The sequence below is a fragment of the Manis pentadactyla genome, chromosome 6 (genome assembly GCF_030020395.1).
Source record: "Manis pentadactyla isolate mManPen7 chromosome 6, mManPen7.hap1, whole genome shotgun sequence".
In the NCBI taxonomy this organism is placed as follows: domain Eukaryota; kingdom Metazoa; phylum Chordata; class Mammalia; order Pholidota; family Manidae; genus Manis; species Manis pentadactyla.
The window spans coordinates 104,389,726-104,416,010 of NC_080024.1; the positions used below are offsets into that span (position 1 = coordinate 104,389,726).

A 26,285-nucleotide genomic window follows, 5' to 3' on the forward strand; every position below is an offset into this window, starting at 1 on the left:
TTGGAGCGCTCACTATTGCCTGCTGTAACTTTAAAAAAAATATCTGGTTCATTGCATTTCACACAAACTGCTGCGGAGAACTTGCCCCCGTGCTAGCTTGCCTGTCTTGGAGTAGATGAGCCCAGGTATTTATTAAGAGGCTTGTGATTGTGGAGTCTGGCTTTTAGACCACCTTCCCTGGGTCCATGGGTTTGCAGATTGACTGGTGAGAGTCTAGGGCAACCTTGACTGCACTCCCTGGGGGCCCCAGCCCTCAGAGGGTCTGATTTATTGATCTGGGCTGTGCCCACTATTTTTAAAGACTCCTCAGATTATTCCAGTATGCACCCAGGTTGCGGGCTACTGTGACAGGGTTTGTAACAGAAGGATCGATCCCCTGTGTAGCTGGGTTCTGGGGCAGACTGATTCTTTAATACCTTTGAATAACGGCGAGTGTGTCTCTATTACAGAGTGCGTTGCTGCACATGCCCCTAACAGCACCTCGTTCTTAGGTCGACCTCACAGGTCAGCGTTCAGGCCCCCACTGTGTTACGGTTCCAGCGTTCTTTTTTCCTAGCAGATTACCGGAGCTTCCTCCTCCTGACGCAGTAGGCGCACGGCCTACGGTGGGGAGGCTTCTGGTCAGGCGAGCTCGCCGCCGCACTGCTCAGGGTTTTATGCAATTCAGGCCCAGCAACTCCGTGCCTGGTCTTCTTCATCTGATGGGGCAGATGTCCAGGGGGCCTGTAAATTACAGCCAAAAACTTCTCACACCATTTAGCCCTCATAAAAATGAGACACTCCTGAGTATTTCTAAACTGAGTGTCGAAGAAACAGTTAACTGTTTTCTTTTGACTTAAACTTTCATTTGTCTCTAAGAGCCGATGACAGTAGAGTGCACTGCTCCTGATAAGTAGGGGCTCTCCTCAGCCTGAAGAGATGTGTATGATAAGATAAGATGGCTTGAAAAAAAGAGAGCTTCAGGGAAAGGAATAGGAGAGGGAGAGAGAAAGTATGTGAACTGCTTTGACAAGGTGCCCACTGGTAGCCAGAGATAAGACACCTTGAGCTACTCTGAAGATGCCCAAACAGGATGTAAATGAAGCCAATAAAAATCATTTGACATCAAGCCTGTTTTCTACTCCCCTCCTCTTTCCAGTTCTGACAGCAGAAGGCTTAATTTACTGTATGGCATACCCCACTGTTGTGCAGAACCCAGGAAGTTGAGGGAGACTGAGAGGAGCCAGTTCAAAAAACAAGATATCTACAATTTCTTGAGAGGTCCAGACTTAGGCCTTTAATCAGCAGTTCTGGCAATGCCTTCCTGCGTGGAGAAAGGCAGTACTGCTGATTATTGGAAGTCCCTGACCCCCTACCCCACTTCCTGCTTCAGATACTCATTTGCTTTGTGTTTAGGTATGACAACCTTCTTCATATGAAATGGTCCCCAGGTTGACCTGCATTGCCAAGGGTATAGATACTTCTCATCAAACTAATGCAGCTTGAAAGTAATTATCAGCAGAAGTTTAGGAGATAGACTTTTCTCTGTATACCTTTGAAACAAGCTCTTTTTACTCACAACTCTATATCCCAATCAAGTAACACTCAGCCTTTGTGCAGTTGGAACTTTCTGAGTTCATAATGGGTGCTGTCTTTTGCTAGAAATCTAGAAGTTACTGCCAACAACCCTCTTTTACAGAGAGGAGGTGCCATCAGGAGCTAATCGAACATTACACGGTAAAGATTTGAAGCTTGGACTCCTGCTCAGAATGCTCATCCCTGTTAAGGGATGGGAAGGCAAAGGACTTGGTTTTCCTTCTGTAAAAGCTCTTCTTGGAAGATCTGTGATTCAGTTTGGTCTTGGAATAAAGGGAGAGAAAGCCCTCCATCAGCATTGGACTAGTGTGAACAGCAGCTATGGAAAAGGCATAGCCACGTGTAGCAAACTCTAAGCAGGGGACTTAAGATTCAGGGAAAATAAAAGATCCTACATGGTTTTCAAACTTGAGAGTGCAAAGGAAGCAGCCAGAAGCCTGCAAAAAATGGGGATTTCTGGGCCCCATCCTGAGATGTTTGGAATTGGTAGACTTGGGGCCGAGCTCAAAGGTTTGCCCCTCTCAGCAAACAGTTCAGGTCATTGGGGAGCAGGTGGTTGGTAGATGACACTCAGAAACCTGCCTGGGTCGTCTTGTTGGGAACAGAGTCAGCCTGTGGTTTTGTTGTATAGAGTCCTGGCAGCTGTGATGGTCCTTGGGGAGGGGTAGGTAGTTAGGGAAGGTGAGAAAGAGGCTTGCTTGTTGTATCCCTCATTGGGGTGAATGGCAGGAATGTGTTTCTAGAGGCAAGAGCATGAGAAAGCGAAGCCCTTGTTTGAGGAAATCTTTTCTTCTGCTTTTATCTGCCAGTATCTGTCCTGACCAAATCAGGATGGGAGGAAGAGAGGGAGGGAGAGCCAGTGCTGAGGAGAACTGGAGGGGTGTGCGTATGTACGTCATTTTCTAGCTAGTAGCCAGAAGTGAAATTAAGTAAGAAACAGGGTGTTATGATTTGTCCACAGCAGGTTATAGGTTCGTAAAATTGTTGGGTGGATTTGTTTCCCTCTGCATATGTGTGTACACATATGTCAATTAGCATAAATTAGTTTTATAATAGAAAAAACAACAAATTGTTTAACAAGAGAAAATGAACAATGTTAACACTTTTATTTTAACTGTATTCATTTACCCATTAAACAGTAGGTCACCTGGTGGCATTTGAGGTGATGGTGGTTTTATAGGGAAGGGATAAGAGAAGGATGGACTTGAAGTTATATGACGCATAGACCAAGCTACTTGCCTGGGCACTGGGCACTTGGGTTTGGCTTTTAGTGCCAACATCAACTGTTGTCATCAATCCAGGATTATAACATGTCACTCATCTTCACTGACCTATATGTTCATCTGTAAAATAAGCACTTTTTTTTTCTAAAAGCTGACTTCTCACAGATCTTAAATCTTACATTTCATATATATGAAAAGTTAGGAATGACAGCCTTGACTTCCTTTTCTCTGTGTAGGCTTCAGTCAAATTCACTTATTTTCTTTTCTTTGATCCCTCAAGTCAGGCCCAGAGGTATGCATAACCCATACCAAACAGCAGCTGGTCATCTTAAGAGAATGGAGTAGAGCTCAGATGTGGGAGGAGGCTTCGTAAAGATTGAGAAACCAGTCCTTTCTTGCAGACAGCATCGAGCCAGTCAAGATCCCAGAACTGTGCTAGTAGGTTTTAAGTATATAAATATTAGAAACATGCCTTTGCAAGGGTCATACCAATAAGCCTTGGACATATACAGATGTCCATTGCTATCCATATCCCCCTTTCCAAGGGCAAAAACGTTGCCATAAATTTCACTATGAAAATTATCATTCAGAATTGGTGCTTTTCACATGAGGACCAAGCAGGTACAGATCAAATTCCTTATTATCTGGCTAGAACTTCTTAATCTACTCTTAGTTAAATCATATCAGCACATGAAGTTTTCAGTGGAATTATATGCACTCTGTTTATGTCCTGTATGTTGGGTGCCAGAGGAATGGGCATCGTGGGACAGCCGGGTCCTGATGGGATCTCCAACTATTGCCTGACTCCAACCACTTTATTACCTGACTTGTTGCTGTTGCCACACTGCCTTGGATCTGTATACGCTGTTCTGTTGTGTTAAAATTATCTTGGATGTAGGCAAAATGAAGTAGTATTACATGAAGGTGTCATGGGGTTTTTGAGATTTGGCAAGATACTTCATCTCATTTATACACACACACATATGTAAATTTATGTAATTAAATATATACATTTATAATTTAATTAAATCAATGTAATTGTTCATAATATAATATATATTAATCAGTAAACAGTAGCACCATAAAGATCTTCCCGTAATGAAGTGTGTAAGACATGACTGTGCGTTGACTCATACTAAGTGACAGATGACTGTGATTAATACTTTTGTAATGAGAAATAGCAAAAATATTTCAAAAACTATGTTAGCATAAATTGTTTAGTTTATTCTGAACATTTAGTCAACTCTGCGTAAGAACAGACATGCACACACAGAGTATACAATTTTGACTGGTACTGTCAAAATGTTTTCCTTAAAAAAAAATTAACATGACTGTTAACAATAAAAAAGAAGATAGAATGAACTGGTTTGGATTTTTTTTTTTATAGTGATGCTAAGGTAGATGTTCTAGGGAAGGGTAACCTGAACCAAACGTGGGAAATAGAAAATAAAGGGAGAATAAGGTACCTGGAAAATCCATCAAATTGATAATCAGCTTATTTTCAGGATTGCTTCTTTCAAATTTTGCCTAATTAGGTAAATGGGAAAGTCAGCCTAGGTGAATATGTGTATCTGATGTTGTAGGACCTGTGTCGAAATATTTTGTCATACCCTTGTTAGAGTTATTTTCAGAAAATCATTTTGTCCTTTGCAGTTTACACAGAACTTTTGCAAACATTATCTCATTTGAAATAAAGGACTCCTTGTGTCATTTGTATTACTTGGGATCCAACTTCACTTTTCAAACCATTTTTGTTTTACTATGTAAGTGTTACTGTAAGATTTAATGATGCTGTTGAAACAGCATAAGCATTCTGTCCTTTGAGCATGCATTGGTGATTTTTCCTTCTGTGTAACTTGTTATCTATATAAAGTCTCAAGATAATCCAGCATCCCCTGGGATTTTTAATGCCACCATTGCGTATAACTTTCCCATAAGATGCATAAACCTGGATGAGGAGCAAACAACACTGACTAATTTGTGTTGCACCTGCTGGGTGGTTGGCTAGGTGCACTCACTAGCTGTCTGCCTGGCTTTTACACTCCAACCTGACAATCTGCATGAGTCAAAAATCTGTCCGTTAAAAATAAATAAATAAATAAATAAATAAATAAATAAATAAATAAATAAATAAATAAATAAATAAATAAATAAAGGATTATTTGTCCCAGATGGTAAGGGTTCTTATCATATTTTAGACACCTGAACATCAAAATCAAGAACACTGAGGTCCTAATTGCAATACCACTTCCCCCCTAAACTTTGTAACAGCTTTTTCATTATTAGCACACCGTATTTATCACTTTACTGCACAATGAACCCACAGGGGGTGCTAATTGGTCATTAATTAAATTTTAGCCTTTCAACACTTTTGTATTCTCCAGTGGCTTTATCTGCAGTGAAGTATACAGTGTGGCCTTTTTAAACTGCTGAAAATTCATGTCAGCTTTCCTGCTACGGTGGATATAATACAGGTGAAATTCAGCTCAAGTGAACACCATTTCTGGACTATTGTAATTCCTTGTGACCAAAAGTTTACCAGCCTTGGAGAAAACTCACATGTTGGAAAAATATTCAGCACAGTTTAACATGCCAAAACATTCTGAGAGACCAGATTTCTCTTCGCATTAGAATTTGATCTCGTTGTTTGAAAATTCTAGTGGGTTGTGGCAGCTCTTCAAAAAACCATTAACGGGGTGGAATGAACTTGGTGAGGTCCCTCATTCACCAATGAAACCTTTTTCAAACTTAATTTTCTAAGTGGAAGAATCTTTTTACATTTTTCCTAGTGAAGAGGTTAATTTAAAATTACTAGTGATTCATGATAAATCATGGTAGCACTGAGAAATTTGTGGAGTATTTTTCAAAAGGTGTGGCTATTTTTTTTTGCAGCTTAGCAAGTATATTTCACACGAGCACAAAGGATAATGAAGCAAAATAGAATTTGCCTCAAGAAATTTCTGAACAAGTAAAATAGTGAGATTCAGGGCTGGTGTCAGAACTGTGGAAATGTGGCTTCAGTATTTTGAATGCAGGCCATTCCATCCATGCAGATCGTACTCCACTAACGAATTTGTGACAGCTTGCCTGTGTGTGCCACTATTAAGAAATGAGCTACTGCACACTGATTTCAAGATAACAATAAGAACATTCAGAAGGGGTTTTTTATGGTACATTGGTTTAATTTTTTATTTTTAAGCAAAAATACTTTGTAAGTCTTTTGAAATTATTAGAATCTCTGTATGAAAAAAGCAACAACTGAATCATAGACAATTTTTCCTTTTACTGTTTTCACATCTATCAGTTATAAGCTAAAGGTAACTTTGACTTTCATAGTAGTTGTAATTTTGTACGTTTGTATCTTGTAGCAGTTCAGACAGCTCTTTCCTATAATGTCATGTTGATTCTTATAATATTAACTATGAGGCCAGATGGAATTTTTCTGATACTATGGACAAGCAAGCTGAAACTTTAAAAAAAAGCAAGTCATTTCTAGAGTTCATAAGCTAATATCAGATCTACACACATAGTAGGTTCTTTAGCAAATGTTGGTTAAATAATTAAATGAATGAAATTAGCAATGAAGAGCTGCTTCCAATTCTTTGTGGTATGGTCTTATATAAATACAAGAGTACAAAGTAACTGAAGCAAGTCTTCTAACTCAAAATAGTAGAGATAGAAAACAGACTTGGGAAATTCACTGTACTCATGTCCATCATTATTAAAGGGAAGATAAACATACTCAGTAACGTAGAATGCTCAGTCACAGCACTGCCAACAGATGGGTACTACATGATTGCTGATTATGGACCGCCAAGAGGTTGGCGCTTATCATTAGTTATACATATTTTTAAGTGAGCCAAAAGATAGAAAAAGCAAAGTAGTTCTCACCCCCCACATAATTGGAAACCACTTTCCTTCTGTCTGGCTTCAGAAACCTGTCTCAAGTTCCATGAGCGAGACGCTGACTGTTCTTTAACTGGTTTCACGTCCGCTTTTTCCTCTGATTTGAGAGGCGGAGTTAAGTGTGAACTGCTTAAGAATGCACTGTTTTCTGTTTAATTTGGCCACGGAAGATGGAATTCATTGAGCTCCGTCTGTTCAAGTGAACTTTAAGCAACAGTAAGCAAAACATTTGTACTTTTCTCTGCACACAAAATAGCACCGTGTCTGGTGAAAGAGAGCGTGGACCCAGGATCACCCGAGGAGGGCACTGGGGCGGTGGGGTGACAGCTCCTCATCTCTTTGGCTCACTCATCGGAAGCACCAAAGGATTGTGGGGGACAGTGAGCCTCCTTTTTATGAGAGAGTATTAAGAGGGGAAAAAAATGTGCTCTGATATCTGGAATTCCTCTTAAGACTGTGGTAAAAAACCTACACCTCCAATTCCTGCTCTCCATAGCACACAGCTGCTGTCATTAAAGGGTAACCACCCTTTTCCCCCAGAACCTGACTGTTAATGCATTTAATTGATCCTTGTAGAACAGTTTGGAATATTAGAGAATTTAAAAGCATCTGTGAATTATAAATAATTTTAAAGTCCACATTTCTCTTTTGAACTCCCAGTAAAGAATATTCATTTTCAAGCTGGTAAATAAGTTATATGACAAAGGAATGAATTAACTGTGGGACTGTTGATTATTTGAAAAAAAAGGTATGGTAGTTATATTATGAAAGTTGCAGCTTTCCTGAAACTCTTGATGTTTCTATTGAGAACAGAAGGAGGCAGTAGTGTAATAATGCATAATGGTTTATTTAGATTGACCATATCCTTTGGCAATTTAAAACATTGCTTAAAAAATGTATTGTGGTGTTTGGTTAGATGATTTTAAATATGATGCTGTAAAATTGTTACTGTAATGGCAGTGGGTTAACATGGCAAGAGTCCTTGTTACCTGTGTCTATTAAACACACTTTTCAAAATACTGTTCTCTTGAGTGGTGCCTAACTTCTCTCAGCATTTGTGCACACTTGTGTATCTCCCTTAGGATTCTCAGTTTATCTTAAGGCGGTTCAGGTAGTTTTAATGAATGAAAAAAGGACTATGAACTCTATTTAATGTGAAAGTTCAGAACTGCTCCTACAGCATGCTGGCAGAAACAAGAATCATGTCAAGTCAGTGGAGAAAATAACCTGGACATTTGCTTTGGTCTCATGTTTTAGCATATTGTTTTACATATTAGAAAAAAGTCATCTACTAAATGAACTTATTTTGATGTTAAATAATGCAATGACTGTATCGCATGTGTTTTAAGGAGACAGGTAATTTAAAAATTGCATACTTGGCTTCAGAATTACATAGCAAAATTCTTGTTCCAAGGTTGTCTGTCTGTAAAGACCCAAGATTATATCTTATGTATGATAATTTAATACTTGAAACATAGTCAGCATGGATTTATGGTCCATTAATTTTTAGATATCACTAACTATTTATATTTTATTTTCACGATGGCTGAATATGCAACTGTGAATGCTTGAGGCACTGTAGATTTCCACTGGGCCAATCTCTAACACTCATATTCAGGCGTTCTATTAAAGGGAAGAAAATGTTAAAATACATTTATACTGTATACATAGAAGCTCACATGTGGAAACATAAGTCCATGCAACACATAGAAATCTTTTTGTTTACATATGCAGCTTTTCTTCCAGCAATGGTAGGTGCCCTAGAAACATTTACTAATCTTTGTAACACCCCAGAGGGTAAGTAGCAAGAATTATTATCTTCATATTGCAGGTGAAATACCTAGGTAGGGGCAGATTAAATGACTTGGCCAGGTCACTCGCTAAGTCAGTTATGAAGCTAGAAATAAAACTCTAGACTCTTGACTTTCATTTCTCCTTCTGAGTCATTGCACTCCTGAAAACAGAGGTACCAGACCTGTGAGTATCTGGGCTTCTTTTCCTCACTTGTAAAGTAACCACTGGTGTAAATCCTGCCCCTGTTAAGGACACCTTGCTGTGTGGTGCTTGCACATGCATGATACTGAGTCTCAAGGGGGCAGTTTAAAAGAGTACTCTGCCATTACAGTGAATGACCTCACATAGCAAAGGGGTATCAGTAAGCCATCTTCTCGCAGGCCAAGCCTTGGTAAGAACTGAAAGTGTCAGAAGTTTCCATCGCCTAAGGATCTGGATAATTTCTTTAACATTTCTAGCGATTCGGTCCACCTTGTTACTTTAATTTTTTCCTAAATAATTTCAGATTGCCTGTATTGTTGGAAGCCAGCTTTCTAAAAGGCTTGCTCCCTGCCCTCAAGAAGCATATATCTTACGCTTGTGAAAACGTGCTGAAATGATACAAAACATGCATTAGCATCACTCCCAAACCTTCCTGCACACCTCTCCCTCCTTCTTTGATCTTTTTATTTTTTTTATTAGCTACATTGGTTAAACTTGAAAGCCAAGCGTGGCCAGGACCCTCAGCATCTGTCTCCCTTGGCAGGTTGTGCACTGGGACTTGGTGACCCGGGGGCTCTCGTCTGGGTGGGCACGTGCCTCTGTCCTGCCCCCACAGCCAGGGTAAAGTTGCCCCCGTCCACACTCTCCCCTCCCCAGGCTGGCACATGAGGGGGTGGTGGCTCATAGGTGCTTTGTGCTCTGGTGCCTTTTTTATGCAGAATACCTCCTTCTAGTATGACTTCACTTTTCTGTTAGGGAGCACTTTCCCCCATAAATAGGACTGAACAGGTGTTGCTCCGCCACTAACTGAGTTTCCAGCTGTCCTCCCCCCAACACAGACCCAGCAAAATCTGTTGTTTTATCCTTGTAGGCAGACTAGAGAACCACCAAGCCTGAGTTGGAGGTCTTCCTTGCAGGATATGGCAGTTACGGTGCCAGAAGATGGTCGGGAAAGCCTGGCCATCTAACAAAGACAGGCTTCAGCGGCTGGGTGTAGTCCCGGTTCTGCATCCCCTTTGGCAGGAGCACAGAGGCCGCTCAGTGTGGCCAGCCAGCAGAATTAGGAAATAAGGACCTCTTTTATTTACTCAGGCTGCTGAATCATGGGCATTCCTGTCTGCTTGGAGAAAAGTCAGGCGGCTCTACTTTCCACTGAAAGTCTCAGGAGTGTTTGAGACTTTCATCTCAGAGTGTTCACACACTTGTTTTAATGTGCTTTATGGAAATGGTGAAACTCCGCAAGTACAGTTGCTGTAGAAAAACATCTGCACCAACTCCGCACACACATTTGCATCTTTAAATAGACTTTTAGACCACCAAGCTGGTTGCCAGCAGTTGTGCGTGTGTGTGTGTGTGTGTTTCCCATGCTATAGAGCTATAGCTCTCTGTGAGTCAGCTAGTGTGAAGTGACTGATTCCAAAAATTAAAATTTAACATGGACATGTCAAGTACTTTCACATTGAAATGCAGAAACCTTGCCCTAACACAGAGAGACGTTCCTGTAGGTAGCACTTAGCGAGTACTGAAGGGAAAAAGAGCCCAAGTTGATTCAAAAACTGGAATGGGAAGACTCCTCCATGGTTTTCTCCATATGAAAAAAGAACCTGAGATTGCTTGAAGCTCTATCAGCCATTTAAACTTAGTTTGCGTCATGACTGCCAAAAACCTGATGTTAATGAGGATGGGTAGCTTCCAAAGACTTGGGTAGGCCTGGGAGGATGTTGTCAGGACCACCACCGTGAGAGGCTTGAGAGTCTGAGGTCCCGAGAGCCTACGCGGGCCCCACTGGGGGTGTCCTCAGGGAGCTCTGGGTGTGTCCTGGGCAGAATAGGTCCATTTATAGTTCTAGCAAGTGAGTGTTTTACAATTTCGATTTTAAAACAGAAATCAGCCTTTCATAAAGTCTTTATTTATTTTTCTACAAGTAGCATTCCCAGCTCAAACTTTCTACTTCTGTTCAATCTATTTGCTCCCCAGCCTCAGCCTTTCAAATTCGGTAGGCAATTTCCATAAATTTCCATGTATTTCAGTTACAAAGACACATCCTCTGTGATTATCACTTTTAACCCCCCAGGACCAAGTAATAGGAGCAGGAGAGAGAGAAGAAAGAGGTTTCCAGCCCTCCTGAAGGCTGGCTTAAGTAAAAACTTGATCCTAACCCTCAGCTCACTTGACATGAGTTGAAATTTACAAGTTTAAGAGAACAGTTATGTAATGGGGTAGTCGGGCGTGGCCCACAGACAAAAGCCTGCCTTCAGCATGGTGTCGGGGACTGCACACTATGGTCTGTTGCTCTATAATTCTTCATACATTCGTATAATAATATATCATGCTTGTATACAATCTGCAATTTAATAATAAATTCACTTGCTAAATTTTTAGGCTCAACCGTTATATTCTTCCAGCCCAGATTTCATGACAAATTCTGATTCACTGTTTTCCCCAACTGGACAAAGGAGATGATGTGTTTGAAAATATTTTTAAGTGAAAGAGTAGGATATAAGTCTAAAAGATAAATGTAAAATATAGCAGATTTTTACCTAGAGGGCTGAGCAAATTTAATAAACAGTAATATTTTCTGTTAGGGAGTATTTTAAAACTTTAGCCTGTTTTTGAGATACCAGCTTTGGTGACCTACAGTTTTTTTAAGGGAGAAACTAGAATTATCATTGAGGTTTTTTGTTTTAAATTTTTAAAAACTGTTTTTCTGTCTGTTGGGGGTCAAGTCTATCTGTGTATTGTCTTTATATATGTTCACCTGTAAACTTAAATTATACCCACAATTCTCAGCCCCTTTATTATGGTGGAAACATGTTGGTTATAGACTCAGATAAATGAGGATGCAAAATCGTGTGGTTTCAACTTGTATTGCGAAGCTTTGTTGAAGTGGGCAGGGATCCAGGAATGGTGTTTGGTTGTTTTCTCAGAGTTAGATGGTTGCCATCTGGCATTGATAGTGAGATGGTGTTGTCATCAGTTTCTAGATGCAGGAAAGGAATGATCCTCATCTGTTTCCTGTGGATAAGCAAGAGGTTGATAATCTAGTAAAATCTTCTTACCTTAAAGAAAGCAGACATGGAATTTGTTTACATAGCGCTCGCCCGTTTCTACTTTTATGTTAATAATACAGCATGCTAGTGACCTTTTAGCTTTGAAGAACTTAAACATTTATTTGATCATATTCTGATGGAATATTATTAGAATACTCTGATCATATTCTAACTGAACTTGTTATTCTCATAAAATCACTGCCCGCCCCAGCTCTGCTGGTTGATTTGTCTGCATTTATAAAAAATCCTGCTCTTTGGGAGAGTGAAAAGGTCTTACAATTGCTTCTGATCTTGAATGATAGATTGTTTTGAAAAGTAAAAAAGAGGTTTTGCAACCTATGTGAGAAGGTCTTATTTTCCACTTGGATGCTAAGAAAGCAACAGAAGTAAGGGTGCACGTTTGCTAAGAACATAGCTAAAAAAAACCCACAAAAAACCCTAATATAAGGTCGAGTTACTTTATGGATAATTTGCTCAGGTTATATCTGGCTTTCAGTCTTGTTTGTCTTCTCTTTGTTACTCATAAATCTTTCAGCATTTACCATAATCATTTATCACTTTTCCTGTTTCCAGTTTTTCACAAGTTGCTTTGTCTTTGCTCACCTCAAAGTGCAGGTCCTGTTTGGCTAAGGAAGTTCATGCTGCTGAAGCTTTTGCAAAAGGAAGAAATGGTGGGCCACCTCTTGAACTTTCCAAACAAGATACACTGTTACAATCTGGCCCTTGTGAAACTCTCATTTTTTCTTGATCCTGGCTGATCCTAGCTACATGTAATATCTAGCCATACCCTTCTAACATTTAATAATCCATTTTCTGGCCTATGGTATTCGAATCTTTCAGTTATTGAAGAAATCCTGGTTGTCTTTCATTACACGAGATGTAATTATTATTGTGTTTTCTGTCTTCTTTCATGTGCTTACTTTTTAATATTTTTTTGCTGAAAGCAATAAGGTCTGTATCAATAAGAACCCCATAAAAGATTTTGGTCTTCAGAATTGCCTTTTTATATAAAAACAAGCAAAATGCAGAGGGAATTTTTTATTAAATATTAGACATCTGGGTTGACTGCATTAATTTTAAATCATTCCTATAATATTTCGTCTTTTCATTTGGTTCTTCAGATGCTCACATAATATGCAAATCATTTTAGAATGAATACAGGAGAAACATTAAATATATTAAAATCTGCATTTTAATAAAATTGTCAATGTGTAACATATACCTTGCTTCTAAGGAAGAATGATAAAAAGTAATAAAAGGGTAATTTAGACAAGGAACTATTTAATATCTTTTTATATTTTACAACCCAGTAAAAAGTAAATGTAGAATAAAAGCTTTGGGCTCAGAGTTGAAAGGATTCCACTCAAATGTTCTCCCCTCCATTCTCTTTTTATTTATTTTTTTAATCTGAAAGGTTCTGGATGGTCTAACTATGTGGACTTGTTGAACTGGTACAGCAAACTCATTCCTGAATTCTCAACATGTAAAATGAAATGTGCCATGTCTTCTTGTTGCAGATGGAGTGGACATTGAAGATGATCCCACTTGCTCGTGGCCAGCTTCCTCACCTTCCAGCAAGGACCAGACTTCCCCAAGCCACGGAGAAGGCTGCGATTTTGGGGAGGAAGAAGGTGGCCCTGGACTCCCATATCCATGCCAGTTTTGTGACAAGTCGTTTAGCCGCCTCAGCTACCTAAAGCACCATGAGCAGAGTCACAGCGACAAACTGCCTTTCAAATGCACCTATTGCAGTCGGCTGTTCAAACACAAGCGGAGCCGCGATCGCCATATCAAACTGCACACCGGGGACAAGAAGTACCATTGCAGTGAATGTGACGCTGCGTTCTCCAGAAGTGACCACCTGAAGATCCACTTAAAGACTCACACATCCAACAAGCCATATAAATGTGCCATTTGTCGCCGTGGGTTCCTGTCCTCCAGCTCCTTACACGGACACATGCAGGTTCACGAGAGGAACAAGGATGGCTCCCAGTCAGGTTCCAGGATGGAGGACTGGAAGATGAAGGACACTCAGAAGTGCAGTCAGTGCGAGGAAGGCTTTGACTTCCCGGAAGACCTCCAGAAGCACATTGCAGAGTGCCACCCCGAATGCTCCCCAAATGAGGACCGAGCAGCCCTCCAGTGCATCTACTGCCACGAGCTCTTTGTAGAGGAGACCTCCCTCATGAACCACATGGAGCAGTTGCACGGCGGAGAGAAGAAGAACTCTTGTAGCATTTGTTCAGAGAGTTTCCACACGGTTGAGGAACTGTACAGCCACATGGATAGTCACCAGCAGCCAGAGTCATGCAATCACAGCAACAGCCCTTCCCTCGTCACGGTGGGCTACACCTCCGTGTCCAGCACGACCCCAGATTCCAACCTCTCAGTGGACAGCTCAACCATGGTGGAAGCTGCCCCGCCAATCCCAAAGAGTCGAGGGAGGAAGCGGGCTGCTCAGCAAACCCCTGACATGACCATTCCCTCGAGTAAACAAGCGAAAGTTACCTACAGCTGTATTTACTGCAACAAGCAGTTATTTTCGAGTCTGGCAGTTCTGCAGATTCACCTGAAAACTATGCATTTAGATAAGCCAGAACAGGCCCACATTTGTCAGTATTGCTTGGAAGTATTGCCCTCGCTCTATAATCTAAATGAACACCTTAAGCAAGTGCATGAAGCTCAGGACCCAGGTCTGCTCGTTTCTGCCATGCCTGCCATAGTCTACCAGTGCAACTTCTGCTCTGAAGTTGTCAATGACCTCAACACTCTTCAGGAACACATCCGATGTTCTCACGGATTTGCGAATCCTGCAGCTAAGGATAGCAATGCATTCTTTTGTCCCCATTGCTACATGGGGTTTCTCACTGACTCTTCCCTCGAAGAGCATATAAGACAGGTCCACTGTGACCTCAGTGGCTCCCGATTTGGGTCTCCAGTGCTTGGGACTCCAAAAGAACCAGTAGTAGAAGTCTATTCTTGTTCCTACTGTACAAATTCACCAATCTTCAACAGCGTTCTTAAGCTGAACAAGCACATCAAAGAGAATCATAAAAACATTCCCTTGGCCCTGAATTATATTCACAATGGGAAAAAATCTAGGGCCTTGAGCCCACTCTCTCCCATGGCCATAGAGCAGACATCTCTTAAGATGATGCAGGCAGTGGGTGGTGCGCCTGCACGTCCGGCTGGAGAATATATCTGTAATCAGTGTGGTGCTAAGTACACGTCCTTGGACAGCTTTCAGACTCACCTAAAAACTCATCTCGACACTGTGCTTCCGAAATTGACCTGTCCTCAGTGCAACAAGGAATTCCCCAACCAAGAATCCTTGCTGAAGCACGTCACCATTCATTTTATGATCACCTCCACATATTACATCTGCGAGAGTTGCGATAAGCAGTTCACATCAGTGGACGACCTTCAGAAACACCTGCTGGATATGCACACATTTGTCTTCTTCCGCTGCACCCTGTGCCAGGAAGTTTTTGACTCCAAAGTCTCCATTCAGCTCCACTTGGCTGTGAAGCACAGTAATGAAAAGAAAGTCTACAGGTGCACGTCTTGCAACTGGGACTTCCGCAATGAGACTGACCTGCAGCTCCATGTGAAACACAACCACTTGGAAAATCAAGGGAAAGTGCACAAGTGCATTTTCTGTGGAGAGTCTTTCGGCACCGAGGTGGAGCTGCAGTGCCACATCACCACTCACAGCAAGAAGTACAACTGCAAGTTCTGCAGCAAAGCCTTCCACGCCATCATCTTGCTGGAGAAACACTTGCGGGAGAAGCACTGTGTGTTCGAAACCAAGACTCCTAACTGTGGAGCCAACGGAGCCTCTGAGCAAGTGCAGAAGGAGGAGGTGGAGCTGCAGACCTTGCTGACCAACAGCCAGGAGTCCCACAACAGTCACGATGGGAGCGAAGAAGATGTGGACACCTCGGAGCCTATGTATGGGTGTGACATTTGTGGGGCAGCCTACACGATGGAAACGCTGCTGCAGAACCACCAGCTGCGAGACCACAACATCAGACCTGGAGAGAGCGCTATCGTGAAGAAGAAAGCTGAGCTCATCAAAGGGAATTACAAGTGTAATGTGTGCTCTCGAACCTTCTTTTCTGAAAATGGTCTCCGTGAACATATGCAGACTCACCTAGGCCCTGTCAAACACTACATGTGCCCTATTTGTGGGGAGCGGTTTCCTTCCCTCTTAACTCTTACTGAACACAAAGTCACACATAGTAAGAGTCTCGATACTGGAAACTGCCGGATTTGCAAGATGCCTCTACAGAGTGAAGAGGAGTTTTTAGAGCATTGCCAAATGCACCCTGACTTGAGGAACTCCCTGACAGGATTTCGCTGTGTGGTCTGCATGCAGACAGTGACTTCCACCTTAGAACTCAAAATCCACGGCACATTCCACATGCAGAAGACAGGGAACGGGTCTGCAGTCCAGACCACAGGGCGTGGCCAGCACATCCAGAAACTGTACAAGTGTGCATCTTGCCTCAAAGAATTCCGTTCCAAGCAAGACCTGGTGAAACTTGACATCAATGGCCTGCCCTATGGTCTGTGTGCTGGCTGCGTCAATCTCAGTAAGAGCAGCAGCCCAGGAGTCAACATGCCTCCCGGCACAAACAGGCCAGGCTTGGGCCAGAACGAAAATCTGAGTGCCATTGAGGGTAAAGGCAAGGCAGGGGGACTGAAGACTCGCTGTTCTAGCTGCAACGTTAAGTTTGAGTCTGAAAGCGAACTCCAGAACCACATCCAAACGGTCCACCGAGAGCTCGTGCCAGATAGCAACAGCGCGCAGTTAAAAACTCCACAAGTATCGCCAATGCCCAGAATCAGCCCGTCCCAGTCAGATGAGGTAACTTGCCTTTTTCATGTTTGCTATTTAACCTCCTCAAGAAACTGTCTGCACTTTATGTTTACACCTTCCTCAACTTTCCTTATTGTCATATGCCAAGAGATGCTTAGATTGAAATGCACTGGTGTTTTCTCCCCACCATAGCCATTAGCCAGCAATTATGTGCTTCTCGATAAGCAGCGTTTTGGCTTGCATGGTGCAAAATAGGACTAATTCCAGGCTCCCTAGGATATTGCCTTCCCTGTGACTGAAGAGACCAGCGCTATGCCAACATCACTGAGATCTGGAATCTCAGCATAGCTTCACCACGAGTTGAAATCCCCATCTATGACTTGTGTGTGTGGCAGAGAGATGATGACATAAAAGTAAGATACTCTGAGCCAACACACTGGCTTAGAGTAAATTAAAAACAGTCTATATGTATTTTTGGATAACAAATTGGGCAGACGGGGCTTTGTAATACCATGTTGTAAACACTCACTGTGTTCCTTTGTCTTCTGGGCAGTGAGGAAAATAGTTTCTCATGACAGGAATTTTTTAAAAAGCCCCTATGTTTATTAAGCACCATATGTCCAACACCCCTTTTAAAGGCCCTATCCACCAGTCTTCACTCTCCAGGTTTCGGTTTCAAAATGAATGTATGTGCTGGTTTTTTACCTCAGTTTAAGAGTAGCATCGTGTGTTCTTTGCCACAGTAGGAACAAAAAACCAAGTTCATGTACAATGAAATTGTCGGTAAGCCATCGCTCCTTGAAGCTGAGCAGAGGATGGCTCATTTTATCATAATTTCTTTATGCTTCATCACCTGGTTTCTAAAAGCTATTTACACTTCCCTACCTGCCCTATCTGGAGCTCCATCCAAATGAAAACCCCAGGGAGATCAGTCTCTCTTCAGTTTGGGGGTCACTGCAGTTTCCTTATCTTGTCTCTGCACTCACCCCCTCCTGGAGGCCCCGCGGTACCTCCCTGCAGATAGCCACTGGTCAGCTGGTGGGGGAGAGCCCAGAAGACCCGGCCGGGGCCCATCCTCAGGAATGCAGCATCCGCATGACATGACGGGCAGACTCCCACACTTTGAAGCTGCTGTCCCTTCTCTTCTCCCCAAGTAAATTCCACACCGTTCTCTCATTTCCATAAATGAAATCCTTTCAAACTGATGAGGACAGCTGGGGGGACAGTTTTGACAATGGCTCATGGCTCATGTGTTGGATCAAGTAGTCTTTTGAAAAAAATATGGGCAGTTATAGTCATATGAAATGAATTATTTTTCTCAACTTTTTATTTCAAACTTGTTTAGCCCTATGGAAAAGTTAAAGGAATAACACAATGAACTTGTGTTTGTTTGCATATCCATAGCACATATTTCCCAGATACGAACATTTTGTCACATTTCACTGTCTTTGCAACCTTCAGGTTAATACCTGAGCTACATGTAAGTAAGTTTCAGATGTCATAATATCACCTAAGAATAAGGAGGTTTTCTTATTTAACCATAATATCATTAGCTAAGGCAATAAACTAAATCAGCTAAATAAATAATTCTATAATACAGTCTATAAGATGTCCATATTCAGGTCTCCTCAATTGTCCCCAAAATGTCTTATTTTTTTTAATGCTTATGAATGAGAATTTTAGAAAAACATTTATGCAGAAAACTACTCTCTCTTTTTAAAAAAATTTTGCTATGCCTAAGATATATAGAGAAGTTTGTCTATTAATGTTTAATTTAAATAGAGTATGCAATTGATTTGGAATGACTGTGCGTGTGTGTGTGTGTGTGTGTGTGTGTATGTGTGTGTGAGAAAGAGAAAGGACAAGAGGGAGAGAGAGTATGTGAGTGTGGTGGTATGTAGTCACTGAAAATCAAGCAAAGCTGGGCTCTTGTTTCTTAATAGGTTTTGTGGAGAGGCATATGCCTGTTTCTTCTTATCTGTTCCTGATATTTCCAAAATGCTATACATTATAATAACATTTGAAGTGAGATATTCTTAAAACTAAGGAGAACATATAAATAGTCTTTCACAATAACTTGGTTAGAGTTACTTGATTAGGAGAATTTATCTTTAAGGGATAGTCAAGTCTTTACTGACACCTAAAATTTTAATGATAATTATAAAGTTTAATTTCATCCTGCACTTCCATAGAATAATATATAAAATATTTTTGGAAATGCTTTTTAGTTTATTTCTCACAATGTTGTTTCTAAAGCATCTGCTGACGGTTGAAAGTGATGCCTTGTGAAGGATTCCTCCTTGTTAACTGTGATTAATAAATAAGAGCTTGTAGCAGTGCCCTTAACTGATCAGATATTAGGATTCAGTTATACATATTTCCTATGTGCTTTCACTAACTGGCTCAATGTTTTCATCATTGTTACCCTTTTTTCTTCATTATACTATTTGTCACAAAATTTTATGTGTGTACTTCCTTTCTGATACTCTCTACGGTTAAAAATGTACAGTAGACTATATTATTTGGACTTGATGTAGAAAATTATCTAAACATATGTAGAATTTTACAAAAAAAGAAGCTTAAAAATAATGCATCAACAGTGAAAAAGATAGATAATAAATACGAATTCGTTCACATTCTCTGTTAGTCAAATTCAGCTTCTGTGACTTCTTGTTACGAGTATTGTGTAAATTTTTCACCACTGGGCAGAAGAGAAGTTGTTCTGTAACTTGTTGCAGGCATGCCTTGTGGGAATAAATTTTATCACAAAAAGAAGTATGACTTGTATGTTTATTGGCTTAGATGTCCTAGGTAGGAGTTGAAGGGCTTAGTGATGTAGGGGGTATTTTCATCTCTTCTTGCTGAGGACTGAAACTTCAGGAGAAAAAAGAAGACCACAGGAGATAATAAACCTGAATACATAGATATTGTCAAGAAAAAGATTAGATTTTTGTGGACAATGACTTATGATCACATAAAGGTGTTGGTAGACGCTGGAATGTATCTTGCAATGACTCAGAGAAGTGTTATTTGGTTGAGACTAGAATACCTACATAAAAGGGATTTAGATATAATCTAGGGAAGGATAAATATTGTGTAAATCCATATAGTCGAAGAAATGGATGAGAGACAAGACATGTGACACTTAAAGGAAGACAATAATAGGGAAATGTCATGTGACAGAGAAATTTGGGATTGAAGACAGAAGATCTGAATGTGAATCCCATTTCTTCTGCCTAATACTTTCTGAGTTCGTGAAAAATTTTATTTGTGCCCAAGTCCTCCAATTATTAATCTAAATTCACTGTGGAAACTGTTTTGAATAAAGTATTGGGGAACCCATTAATTTCCCTTTGATCCTCAATAGTTGAGTATGATATAAATTTATACATAACATACAATGATTCTGTATATGATAGAAATAATTTGAGGCAAGAAGAATGCTGGCCGTCTAGATGTTTCCACACATGAAGCACTTTGCAGAGTTACTGACATTTAGTATGTGTTGAATAAATGTTTTTCTGGCATTCACTGGCACTGGCCTAGCTCTCTAGTTGGGTTCTGCCCTTTCTGGACCTCAAAATGTTGTTCATGATCATATTGGAAGCATGTGTTCTTGTTTCTCCAGGATCTCTCTTAGCCAGGTTTCTCCAAAGGATTATTTACTCACATTTCAATCCATACCATCTAACCAATCCATTGAATTCTTCTTGCAAGGGCCACTAATTATCTCCATGTTGTTGGCTGCACATATAGTTTCACAGAATCAGAACTGAAAGGGACAGTAGAGATGATCTGGTTTACCTTCCTTCTTCTGCAGACAATAAAACAGGCCCAGATAAGTTGAGATCTGTCTAAGATCACATAGCTAATAAGTGGTAGACAAGAAGTTCTGAAAATACAGGTCTCTAATTCCAAGTTCAAGATTCTCTTTTCCTAAATCTACTGGTACTTTCCTCTAGCTGTGGTCTGATCCCTGGTCTTTTCTTAAAATCCTTTCAGTATTTTGTTTTCTCTTGTCATTCACTTCCTCTATCCACTACTGCAATGCATTTATTTTCTTTTTAAGAACTTATCCTAGTTTTTCTAGTGCTCTACTTGTCACTATTGGCCATTTCCTCTTTATTGAACCTGTGTCCCCCCCCTCCCCCCCCGGTTCTCCCTGTGCTTCTCTGAATGTTCCTAACCTTCTCTTTCCTCTGCTAACTCCTGGAAGTTAGCGTCCCCATTGCTACTCTCCCTGCTTCATCCCCTCTGTGCGACTCCATCCACTCCCATGGCTTCAGCTACTATCTTGTACTGATGATTCGCCAAATGGTGTTACCAGAAGACAGGAGGGAACTTTTGGGAGGTAAATGGAAATATTTTGTATCTTGATTATGGTGGTGGTTATATGACTATACACATTTATTAATACCAGATGTAAAATTAGTGAATTTTCATATGTGAATTATAGCTGAATGAAACATTTTTTAAATGTTACCTTTGGACATGAAACTTTCCACTGAAATTCAGACTCATACACACAGCTGCCTGCTGGACATATTCATTCATGTGTTCTCAGGAACTTCCAACTCAGTGGGTCCAAAAGTGAACTCATCATCCTTTCCCCCAACTTACTTTTTTTCTTTTTTTTGAATTAATAATACTTAATTGAAGTATAGTTGGCATATGATAATAGATTCGGGTGTATAACATAGCAGTTTGATATTTATATACATTACAAAATGCTCACCATAATCAGTGTAGTTACCATCTATGATTATATCAAGTTATTACAATATTATTGACTACATTCCCCATCTGTACCATTCATCCCTCTGACTTATTTATAACTAGAAGTTTACACCTCTTAATCCCCTCCATTTCTGCTTGTCGCCCACTGTGCTTCCCTCTGACAACCATCAGTTTGTTTTCTGTATTCATGAGGCTGTTTCTGGGTTGTTTGTTTGTTTGTTTTGTTTTTTAGATTCCACATAAAAGTGAAATCATGGTATTTGTCTTTCTCTGTTTCACTTAGCATAATACCTCTAGGTCTATCCATGTTGTTGTAAGTAGCAAGATTTCATTATTTCTTATGGCAGAGTAGTATTCCATTGTGTATATATACCACATTTCCTTTATCCATTTTTTTTTTCTTTATATCCACTTGGCCATCCAGCCATCTTGATTTCAACTCATATCTATTTCTTGAATCAATTCTCTCCTCTCCAGCCCCTTACCACATTTTAAGTTCAATCTCTGGTCATTTTTCACTAAACTACTGACACGGCCTCTCTCTTGTTCCATTGGACTTTAATCTTAACATTTCCAAATCCATCTCCAGAAAGCTGTCTAAATAGTCTATTTAAAACACAAACCTGAATAGCCTGTCTCTCCCTATTTGAAACATTTTAAGTGCTCTGTACCTCTATCCTTATGTGGTGATATAATAATCCTTTTGTTATGAAATATAAAGCTCTTCAGGTTCTGGCCCCTGAAACACTTTTCCCTCCTTTTCTTACCCTTCACCTTATTCTGTAGTTAGAAATACTTTAATTAATCTGCACATGATATACTGACTCTGCCTCACTTAAGGCTGTCCTGTCCTTTCTGCCTAAATCTCTCCCCTCCTGACTGCCTTCTGTCCAATTTACCCTTTATTTGGAGATGAACTACTCTAGAAGGCCTCTTATGACACCAACGTCCCACTACAAATGTTTCCCTTCCCCTTGAATACCCCACTCTGTACATCATAAATATTATATAAAAACATATTGCTTTATGATTATCTCTTTATGTTTCTCTTTTTCTTCCTGTAAATTCCTTAGGGTAATATCCCTAATGCCAGGCCACAGTAGGAAAATGCTTCCTTGGGTGGGTGCCGTGGCACTGTGGCTGGCGGTGGCTCCCCAAGAGCTTTTTCCTGTACGTGCTGGCATGGCAGGACAGATGGCCACCTAGCTCTTTTCAAGCAGGAAATGCCTGGTCCAGTGACTGAAACCTAGGAAGTGTTGTATAAACATGTGTTCTTCTTCTGAGTGTGTTAACTTTAGGACTTCCATCCATATCTTTACCCCATCTAACTCACAATGTTGTTTCATCATCGCTGAAGTTGTGTCATAGATACTGCGAGCGTGTACGAGTCTGCTGTTACTGTCCCGTTCCACCTCAAGACCTGTTTCCCCAGAGGAGCTATGATGGCTCCTTCTCCAGGTTCCAAAGAAAGCCTGTCTGTCTCGGACCTCTGTGACACCAGGTAGAGCGGATGGCTTTTTCCTTGACAGGTGCCCCTCTGGCTTCCTGGCATTCCCTCTCCTCGTTTTCTTTCTACTTCTGTCTGTAGGAGTTTTTCCTTCTCGTCTTGTTCTAAACATGCAGGAATTCTTTGAGTCTCATCCTTGGCTCTCCTTTTCTTCTCTGTCTGCACTCTCAATCGGTGTCTCATCTATCTATTCATGTGTCTGTAACTGTGGTAAGAATTCCCAATTTGTATTTCTAGTCTAGAACTCCGCTTAGTTCCAGATTAAGGGGCTGTGTTTTACTGACAGCTTGACTTTTCCATCTGTATCTCTTAGAGATCAGAAATGTAATGTGTACAAGCTTAATGCTTGATTGTCTCTCCTGAAGCCTATTCTCCTTCCAGACTTCCATCATTTTAGTAGAGAACCACCCAATGCCTAACTATGCAAGCAAGAACCCTGGGACTCATTCTAAATTTCTCCCTTTTCCTCATTCTCCACATCTGATCTATTAATATGTGCTATGGATCCCACTACGACAAATCCCCCACTCACTTCTTTCCATCTCCAAAGTCACCAGCATTGTGCAGTCATGCCTTGCCTGGATTCTGCAGTAGCCTCCAAGGGAATTCCTCCTCACCTGCTGCCTGCTTCCAACCCATTCTTCATGCTGCAGCTGGAAGGTATCTTGGAGACATGCAATTACATGAGATCACTTACAATTCTTCAGTGACTTCCATCTCACTTAGATAAAATCCCAACCTCTCAGCAGTGTATGAGGCCACACACATTCCGGCTGTACCTGGGTGCTTTTACCTTGTCTTCCTGATGCACTGTGCCTGGCCGCCTGGCCTCCAGAGCAGGGCTCGGCCTCAGAGCCTTTGCACGAGCTGCCTTCTTGCTTGGGCTGCCCCTGTGAACCAGCCTCCACACTACTGGCTTTTTCTCGTCTGTCAGATGGGCTTTCCCTGAAAAGTTTACTTAAGTCAGTCTCTTCCTTAGGATTTCCTTTTAAAATTGTCATTATTTGTTTACGTGTTTATTTTCTTCTTTCGTTTTCTCACCTCTGAACACCGCATGCTTATTGTAAGAGCTCAGTTAATATCAGTTGAGTAGATGAACATAGTTAAGTACTTCAAAGTGACAAAAATAGTACATACTCCATTTTTGGATGATATTTAGGTGTATCTAGTAACTGAAACATAGAGATATAAATCAGTTTACCCAAAAGTACTTAGAGGCTTCAAAGTTAGGTTTTATCTGAAAATAAAATCAGTCAAAAGACTTGAAGTTTCTAACAATCCAAAAATCATCTTCGCTATAAAGGTCTGTTTTAAGTGTCTTAAAGTCAATATTCTTGCATCATAGTTCTTGAACTGAAATGGAAGTGTACATGGTGACAATTCAGACCTACTCAAGTTCCAGAATTCTGTTTTACATAATAAAAATTTCCATATGAGGTTAAAAAAAAAACCTAGAGTTTTTATATTTCCAATTGCTGATACAAAGTCTTGCTAAGTTACAAGAGCACAAATAAAAATGAGTTGAGCTCCTCTAAAGAAACAGAATCTTAAAATTAAGTAGAAGACTTACATGGGGAGATAAATATGTAAGATTCAAGATGTTCTTGCAATAGACTGAGTTGCTTTGGCCAGTTCAGCCCGCCTTCAGCTGTATTGTGGTGTTCAGTGTCTGTTGGGCCCCTGCAGTGTACTGTAACACGGATTGAGTGACCCCTGGCATTGCAGTGTTTGGAATGTGGAAGCAGCTGCCTCGCATCCACCCCTTGTCCCTAGTCCCATGCTTATCTAGCACTGCTTGTTGCCCCACCCAGTAAATTTGCTGTCATGGCCATGCCTGCATGTTCTGTCCTTATTCCCAATTCTGAATGTTTTGCTCATGCTTTGCATATGGTTACAGTGTCTCTTTTAGGACATATGGAATTCAAAAATAGGAATTTTTTGCTTACTACCATGAATCTGAATTGCATGTAATGTTTGTCTTTGAGTCATCCCGTGTAGTGGTGGAATTCTGTTTAGGAGGAACATTTTACATGTTGGCTGAAATTGTGTTGATGTGGAGATAGCTGCTCAAGAGTCACTATCTGTTCAAGGTGATTTTGAGTAATGAAAGAAAATCGAAAGCTGCATTTTGGATCTCTTATTACGGTATTGCTCCACTCACTGCATAGTGTAGATGCTGCAATTTTCTGTTGGCAGTACAGTTGACCTTTGAACGACAGGGGATTGAGTGGCATGGGCCCACTTATATGCAGATTTTTTTCAAAAAAATTATTTTAAAAGATTTGGAGATTTACAACACTTTGAAAAAACCTTTCGTTTTCTCTAACTTACTTTTCTGGAAGAATACTGTATATAACATACAAAATATATTAATCAACTGTCTATGTTATGGATAAGGCTTCCAGTCAGCAGTAGGCTATTAGTAGTTAAGTTTTGGGGAAATTAAAAGTTATGCATGGATTTCTGACTGTGCAGGGGGTCAGCACCCCTAATCCCTGCATTGTTTAAGGGTCAACTGTGCTCTGTATTGAAAATGAGCAGCCTAAATAAGAGAACCTTGCCAAAGACTTTTAAAAAGCCTAAATAGCCAGTTTCCTTATTTATACATTTATTCCCACCTTTTCCACATTTTTCATCTTTAAGTGTGCACATTCTTACAGGTTCTATTCTTAATCTGCCTTTCTCTTTCCCTCAACCTCATTTCCTACTTACTTGATTATTATTCCATCTAGATGACTGAAATACCAAATTTCTGCTCTTAATCTCTAAGTCCCAGTCTTAGATGTTTAGCTACTCATTTGACATTATCAGTTGAATACTGGCCCTTTGACCAAATGAAGTCATAATTTCACCTTTTCTCTTGTGTTTGTCAGCGATCCATCTTTCTCCTAGTTATTTTTGTGTGAAACTTTGTGTTCCCTGTATCTTCTCCATTCTCCTAACACTTGGGTCTGTTACTGTCAATGTGCTGTATTTTCTCTTCTTCTGGCATCCCTCCTTGCATCCTCTTTCCAAAACAAGTCTTGTCATTGTAAAATAACTGGTCTCATTCATTCCCTTCCTATCATAAAGGAAATCGTAAACAAATTTAAATGTTTAGGTTCATCATGCAAGTCACATTCTCTGATCATAATATAAATATATTATAAATGAAAAAGATAATCTTTTTAAAAAACTACTTTAATTTTAAAATATAAGTTATTTTATAAGGGGTTATGAAAATAAGATTTAAAAATACTCAGAGCCGAAAGATAAATACATTTCAAAACTTATGAAATATAAATAAAGTAGAACTTGGATGGAAAGCTATTAAAACATAAAAATTCACATTAAAAAAAGCATAATAATGAGCTAAAAATCCAACTTAAGACATTAGGGACAGAAGAGTAAAACAAACCCATAAAAACATAGAAGGGAGGAAAATAATACAGGTAAGAACAAAAAGTAATGAAATAGAAAGTAACAAGGAC

At 40.3% G+C, this 26,285-nt stretch overlaps 1 protein-coding gene across 7 annotated transcripts in view; it reads left to right on the top strand.

Annotated features, from left to right (window-relative positions):
• Positions 1-26,285, top strand: part of ZNF521 (zinc finger protein 521) — a 273,380-nt gene that overhangs the window by 99,475 nt on the left and 147,620 nt on the right. For all 7 annotated transcript variants that reach the window (XR_005028153.2, XR_008998288.1, XM_036902571.2 and 4 more), the window contains one exon: positions 13,267-16,619. Coding sequence is in view for 5 of the 7 variants with exons in the window: in XM_036902565.2 (XP_036758460.1) it covers positions 13,267-16,619 (3,353 nt within the window). In the remaining 2 variants the exon portion in view is untranslated. The remainder of the gene's footprint in view (positions 1-13,266; positions 16,620-26,285) is intronic.